At 39.1% G+C, this 7,490-nt stretch overlaps 1 protein-coding gene across 1 annotated transcript in view; it reads right to left on the bottom strand.

Moving 5' to 3' along the window:
- The window catches only part of f13a1b (coagulation factor XIII, A1 polypeptide b), a 13,661-nt gene extending 7,545 nt beyond the window's left edge, over positions 1–6,116 (bottom strand). The window contains exons 1-3 of the mRNA XM_085266563.1: positions 5,897–6,116; positions 1,873–2,097; positions 665–853 (exon numbers count right to left, since the gene is read on the bottom strand). Coding sequence (XP_085122689.1) covers positions 665–853; positions 1,873–2,059 — 376 coding nt within the window. The 5' untranslated portion in view covers positions 2,060–2,097; positions 5,897–6,116. The remainder of the gene's footprint in view (positions 1–664; positions 854–1,872; positions 2,098–5,896) is intronic.
- Positions 6,117–7,490: the final 1,374 nt, after the last annotated feature.

A 7,490-nucleotide genomic window follows, 5' to 3' on the forward strand; every position in this document is an offset into this window, starting at 1 on the left:
AGAATTAATATTGTCCTTGCAACATTGGAATTTCATAAATGCACGAATGGCTTGGCGCGCAAAGGAATAACGTCACAACAATGTGATTGGTCACTTGCAATGTTGAACCTGGAACAACATTTTCATGATGGTCTGGGAACAACACCAACACGAGGATATCAGATCATCCGAAGGGGGGGCTCTGCAGTTCGGCGACAGAGACGTGTTGACTTTTGCATGTAATACCACTTTGTACCACTAGATGGTGCAGCGAATCAGTGAAATCTTCATTTAAGAACACCTTGAATTTTTATTTGTCACAGTGGCCTGGAAGAAATTTAAGGCCTCACTAGGAGAGAAACAGATCAGGCTGGTTGAAAAGAAAAATTAAAACTTGAAGAGAAGCACAGATGTGAAAATGTCGACACCCCGGCTTGATGCATGCCAAATAATCCAGGTAAGGAAATCCTAAAAAGTGAATCTGATCTGCATCTGAATCAAGTTTCTTGCATTGCAACACATCTATCTGGTAAAATTTTGTCCCCTGGTAGTGTTTTTAGTTAAATACTGTAAAGGGTAATTACAAAAAGTACCTTTAAGCCCTTAGTTGTTTACTTTAAAACTACGTTACCACCTGCTCCATGGGGACCACAGATAAGAGTAGTACTTAGTGGATTTAACTCACCGATGACAAACTCCAAAGCGAACTTATCTTCAGCAGGTTTGTAGGGACGACTGAAGGTGATCTTGACCTGGAACTCTTGTCCTCTGCGCACGATTAGATAGTCAGAGTGGTACAGCGCGGTGTGATGAGCTATCTTGTTGCTCTCATCGGGCCTTTTCATCATGTCCACCTCACTGATGTCCAGATATTCTGAACAGACAGGGAGAAACAAAGAGAGAAGACACAGGATGCATAAATTCTCAATGTTTCTTTTTTTTGTCTCCTACCACAAGAGGACAGTGATCGCCCCACTTTGGAGGAAATCAGATGAGTGACAGAAAATGAAGAGAAGCATCTGTAGAGAAAGTGGATATCAGATGCTGCTGATCATGCTTCCAGAAAAAAACTGTATTTTCTAGAAAAACGTATTTTTTTTTTTATTATTTCTGACCTACATGATATTCAGAACCCAGTATGTTCTTCAAAAGTTCAAAACTTTATCAAGCTTATTCACTTGCAGTGGGGACGGCTGAGCTGAAAGTCCTCAAATGACCTTATCTGAAAACTTTAACTTGGTTATTTCTCTGGCTTAATATTACACTTCAGTGGTTCCCCAGTCCTGCTCTCGGCATTGAAAAGGTCACTCTTATTTTGTGCTTTGCCTCCCACAGAAAGCCTTTGGATGGTCGTAGTCAACAGTTTATGTGATGAAAAGCTATCTTTTGGGAACACAGTCTGAACTGTTCTCTCCTTATTAAAAACATAAGTGTTGCGCCAATAGGGAAATTCAATCGACTGTTCATTTGCGGTTGTTTACTGATGTAATTCCAGTCATTGCTTTCATAAATTCCTGTTACATCTGGATATCTCTGTGTGTGCAGCTTTTTGACGGTAATTCAGACTGCAGTGCAGTGACATGCAGCAGGAAGTGAGCAGAATTTATCCCCTTTGGACGTCATTCATGTGTCAGTCATGCGTAAAACGTACTGGAAACTGACAGGAAAGGGGCTTTATCTTCTCCACAGAAGACCCACTGTGTCATCAAATAACTTTTTTTTTTTAATTTTCTATAAATAACAGCTTACTGTCGAGAAGAACAGACTCGTCCAGTTCTTTACATGATCTGACAAGCGTCTTCCCCTTTGGGTTTACTGAACTTTTTCTCACTTCAATGCATGCATATTTTCAAGAAACGTATCACATACATAAACATGAAATTCCTCCTTCACCTGTCAGAGGAGGGTATCCCCTGGGGCCTGGTTGAATAAAGTACTCATACTCGGGGATGTCGCTTGTCTCAGAGTTGGCGCTGGCAGCAGGAGCTGCGGTGCGGCCACGGTTTGTCACTTTGGGAGGAGGTCCAGTGGGAGCGGGAGGAGCAGGAGAAGGAGCCGCGATGGTAGCTTCATCAGACATGATAGTGATTGCTCAGGGTGGGTGATTTCAGACAGGAACTAGGAGGGAAGAGAGGATGTGTGAATACTAAATTATTAGCAATGCTGGGTGAAATAGTAGAGTCAGTGTCATGCAACTTTAAACAAGTCCAAATCTGGGCACATGCCACAGACTGAAGCAGAATCTGTAAGAACATAAAGAAAGTGAAGAAGAATGTGCTCACCTCCATAACAGAATTAAAGACCGACACCATTACCATCAACAACAACAACCATCTTGTTTTATTTACTGTTGGTAAAATTATTTTCTTTCCAATTCATCTGTCAAGCTCCTAAAGGCCTGTTTTCAAATTGATCTGCCTTCCACCTCTGGAAAATTGGGGAAAGATTTTCATACATATATAGATAGATTAAAGTCCAAAAAGATCACACGCTAAGATGAAGTTGGGGTGTAACCAAACCTTCCACATGCCTCGATAAATACTTTTCGGGTTATATCTTTTATGTCACACATGGCTTGCATGTGTGTTTGTGGCTTGGATAGAGACTTGGTTTATAGTCACTCCCATTCCTGCAAGCTCCTGGTCATGAAAGACAATTTTAGTGTTTTATGATTTATTTTCACTCCACAAATAATGTTTGTTTTTGTGGTTACAGAACGTGGAAAAAATGACATAAGCTTCAGCACAGAGCATTTATCATGTCTAAAAGAAAAGGACTTATTCCAGTCATGAATGGAAACCACAAAGAATCTTACTTCAGTGTGTTTACTGAAGTAAGATTACTTAGTTTGGCAATAATATCAATAGATTTTATTCACATGTCAGTTTGCAAAGTGTTTTGAAAGACAGACAACACATTGTAGGTGATAAAGGTACATGAAGCTGAGCTGTGGCAGAAAACAAAAGCAAAGCTCCTGAAATCATTACGAGGAGATTTAAAAATGGGGGTATGTGTTATTACTACTAGTAGTACCAGTGATTGTATGTTATACAGTGGCAGTAGTTTTTTCCCCAAATGTTTGAAATGTAACTGCATGCTTTTATTACTGTGATATTTATATATTTTTTTACTTTTAAATCTGAATCTTTAGGTGGTTTGGGGCATTTTATATCCATATCTTACATATTCTAACTTACTGAGCCAGTCATATCTGTCACTGGTGGTCAAAAGGTTGAGTCTGTTTGAGTTTATAGAAAAGGGAACAGTCTGTATTTGTTCAAAGTTGTTTTTTGCTAACATCGGGTCAGATTACATAAAGGTTGTGACATAAAGCACAATGCCACTGGTGAAAATCGATAACTTTTTGCTTTTAATTCATGGTTAATCCACATATAGAGGTGTCTTCGTGGTGCTAATAGTGAGCCACACTGTGACCTCAGTGTTTTCAAACTGCGGTTGTTTCTTTGGTAATAGGTCAGCACATTCGGCTGCTACCTTTGTGGTTTGAGCCCACTCATGAGAGTTTCCTGCTTTAGCAGTGTAGTCACTCTTAGTTCAGATATCAAAACCTTCATACAAAAACTCAGGAAATAAAGCTGTGGATTAACAGAGCCTGGCTGTTTAATCAATAATGAGAGAAAAGATGTAAAGATACAGCTTCTATAACTTAAGAGCAAATAGAGGCCCATTAGACAGGAAGACACAGCACACTCTGCAGCCCCGTAGTTCAGCCTGTTTCTGTTTCAACCAAAGAGCTGGTGGGTTGAGCCCCCCTGGGACGCCCATTGTTTTTGACAATGTAAGCTCTCTGATTATGGTGGTAAGCTTGCTACTCTTTGCATTCACATACATAATCTAAGGACAAAGGAGAAGCTTTTCATTACTGGCAATGTGTGGTTTCTCTCAGCAGCCACTTGTGGTCTGTGTTTTATTAGCCAATCACATCAGAGCAGGCTTTTTTGCATGCTGGTAAACAGTGAGTAAAATGAGGATTGCATTTGCTGAACTCCAATCTCAAATGCAGTGGTTGTTGTCTGATGATAATGTGCCTTTTGTTAGCTTTTTAAAATGACCTGCATTCATAAACAATAGATGGTGGCCAGGATAGGAATTATTTGATTGGATATCCACCGGCTCACCTGGAAGTTCCCAGTAAATTACTCTTTGCTTGGAGAGGTTAAGTCATCAGAGTAAGAACTGTGATGAGGATGAATTGGAATATCAGGTTGTGCTTTATGCTTTATGATGCATAAAGAGATAACTTGCATGTTTGACCTTTTGAATCCATTTAATGTCAAAGTCACACCCCTCACGCCCTCGAGGCTTCGGGTTGTTTTTGGCTTAATCATGCAACTACTGCTGCTAAGAGCCTTGCTTTTAGACTTGAGACTTGAGTAAAGGCAAAAAAACAAACAGAGGTATAACTTAGCAGAGCTGTTTGACATGTATTTCCTCTTACTGGGGATGAAAGGTTCAACCAGCATGCCCACTCCAAGAGGTCCTCCCACATTACGTTTTGTGCCATAATGCATGGGATATTTCAAATTGTGTAGGCTATATTGGGCTTAATGATACTTTGCATCACTCTGTCTTTCCAAGGCATCCCAATGAGGCAATCTGTGCCACTGGTGGTTCAGGTGAAAACAGAGCGCTCACTGTGCTGTATGATGAGTCATCCAGCACACACCCCCACATTATACAACAGTGGGTTTTACTCTGAGCCAGGTGTTTTTACCACAGACTCCACATAGTGTGCACCCTGCAAGCATCTTATGAAAGCAGCACTTGTGTATATAATGCTTAAATCAGCCTTTCCTATACTTATGTAATCTTTATGGCACTAGCTGCACGCCTTCCTGCACGGCAGTGGCAGCCCACTCTGCCTGTTGCAAGCAGGGTTTTGGTAACCCCCATCTGGGCTGAAGGGTTGATGTCATTTTTGTCCTGTTTCTTGTTTTGTGGATTTAATGAGTCACTGAGTACACCAACTGTGTCTGTTTGCATCCTTTTGGTTTATTCACACCTAGGGCCAAGTTTGAATCCAGCAGTTTGATTAGTCACCACAGTGGTCATTACCTTTTCTCTTTTTGCAGCTGAGCTATTATACGGTCATATTTAGTAAAATATTAACTTGGGAGAGTAATAATACCCACCAAATGAATATATTAAAGCAAAAAGGACACAATTAACCTAACTCAAAAAGTTAGTGGATTGGATAAAGTATGACACTGTGAATGCTGAAGTGAATCTGCAAAACTGTCATAAACTGAATAGCTGTAATCATAATTAAACCTGTTTTGTTACTTTACAACACTACTTCTCTGTTTTCGAATAACACTGGAGTGCTTAATGTGTTTGTTTTTTCAGTGTTTTTGGGGCAACTGCTGACACAGAAAAAAAAACCCTGCAGGTAAAACAATAAAACCCTGAAAAGAGCCAAAGACTCTCGTTAAAGCCTTTATTTAAGCAGACTAAGTCTGGGATGCATTAAAGGGTTTGTAGACGCAGCATGTGCATAGTTAGTGATTAACCTCTGGTTATAGTTTTTTCATTTGCACATATATTAATAACTCTGGTCATTTTCTCACAGTTACTGCCCACTGATAATGTTCAGGTTATAACCACTTGGTTATTACATTTAGTTAATTTGGTGGAAAATGTGAAAATGTGACCCACTAAACATAACTAAATTAAAATGCAACAAAGTGTATCAGTAAGAGTGATGATAGGGCATATAGTGATGTGCTAGAAGCTTCGTTAGACACACTCAGAGTTGTTGTGATTGCACAACAACAGTTCTTAAATGACTCTCAGATGGAAATACATTTCTTCACATCTGGAAGTTATAAACAAACATTTGCCAAATTGCAAAGGAATTTTAGTGTAGTAAAATAGTTTCACCAAAGCTGTTACTTACCAGTCAATCTTCGTATATGGAAAGAGCTCAAAATGTGGAGCGGACACAGACACACCTCAGCTGAAGTTGTAGAGGAAAGCTGTTGTTTGTTGGAGTCGGTCTGCTGCTGCCCCATGCAGGAGTCTTCTGCTTCTCCTTATATACCCCACTGAAGGAAGGAAAAGCGTGTGTGTGTGTGTGTGTGTGTGTGTGTGTGTGTGTGTGTGTGTGTGTGTGTGTGTGTGTGTGTGTGAGACATCTGCAGAGAAAGACGTGTAACTGTGCTGTCCAGCTTAGAAACAGGATGTGGAATGTACCATCTTCATACAACCCACAGATGGATGCGGCTCAGGCACATAAAGTCACTAAGTTTCTGGTTTGAGATATTTGAGGACTCACATGAATAAACCTGCACTTAACTCTTTCTACCTTGAACACTGCGGAAACTGTTATTAAACACAACACTTCTTAAATGTTGCTGTTTACAGTCATAAAAGTAGATGCAGTACGTGGCAGAGTAGCAATTCAGAATGTTTTTATTTTATTTTGTTTTCAGAAATGCTTCAAATAAAACCACCTTTTTCTAGCTCATTTTACATCACACATCATGCAGTTTAAAACATATAACAATAGTATCAAAAAGGTATTATTACAGTTTCTGTTAGGCAGTGTGATCTTTAAAAAATGAGGAAAATTTATACATTTTTGTCTGATTGACAAGCTTCCTTTTTCATCATGGCAATGATCCCAAACATACTGTCAAAGCAGTAAGAACATACCTGGATGGAAAAACACACAGAATGAGACACTTTGTGTGCTATCCCTAAATCATTGCACCTTTTTCCCACTTTCAAAGCTAAATATAAAGAAATGAGAATGGCTCAAGACTTTTGCACAGTACTGTACACCTAGAAGGTTCACTCTAGACTTAAACACAAGTGCTTCTGAAATTAATAGTAAATTTAACTCACAAAAAGTAGCTGTCGACCTTGTGTTATGTTTGTTATGTATTAATTTAGCATTGTAAATTATTTATAGTTTCCTCCCACTTATGTCGGTTCATTGTTGGTTCAAAAGCATTTTGATGGAGGATGTCTATTTCAGTGTGTTTATAAATTAAATGTGATTTGTTTTAGCTTTCTTTTTTAAATATAACCCTTTTACTCAGTATAAGATGTGGTCTTTGTGCTGCATGTTCATTCACTTTTAATAGCGGTGACTCTGTTTGTTGTTGCTATTTGCTCATGTGCTAGTTTTATTGAAAGTGTTGGCTTTGGTTTTTTATTATTTCAAGGTTATGATAACTCTGCTACGCCACTAAAAAGTATTTGCCATCTCAGTCTGTTTGTGCTGTGTTTAAAGTATATTTGTATGTATATAATAAATAGCTTCACAAATCAAGCTTCTTGGTTTGTCAAATGACTCCAAGAAAAAAGCATAACATTTTCTCTGCTGGCAGGAATACAAAGTTTATGTAGAAACCATATCAGATGTGAAAGAAAAATCCTGATGTGAAAAACTGGGGTTAAAGCCTGGTCAGCTTGGGGGAAGAAAAACATACCTGGTTATGTTTGTAAGCGCGTGGTCTGGGGTTTTTAAAAAAGGCTAAGGTTAG

This window comes from Mchenga conophoros, linkage group LG3, assembly GCF_057382185.1.
Source record: "Mchenga conophoros isolate Kocher_MC1m ecotype Shallow Benthic linkage group LG3, M_conophoros_male_GT1.1, whole genome shotgun sequence".
In the NCBI taxonomy this organism is placed as follows: Eukaryota; Metazoa; Chordata; class Actinopteri; order Cichliformes; family Cichlidae; genus Mchenga; species Mchenga conophoros.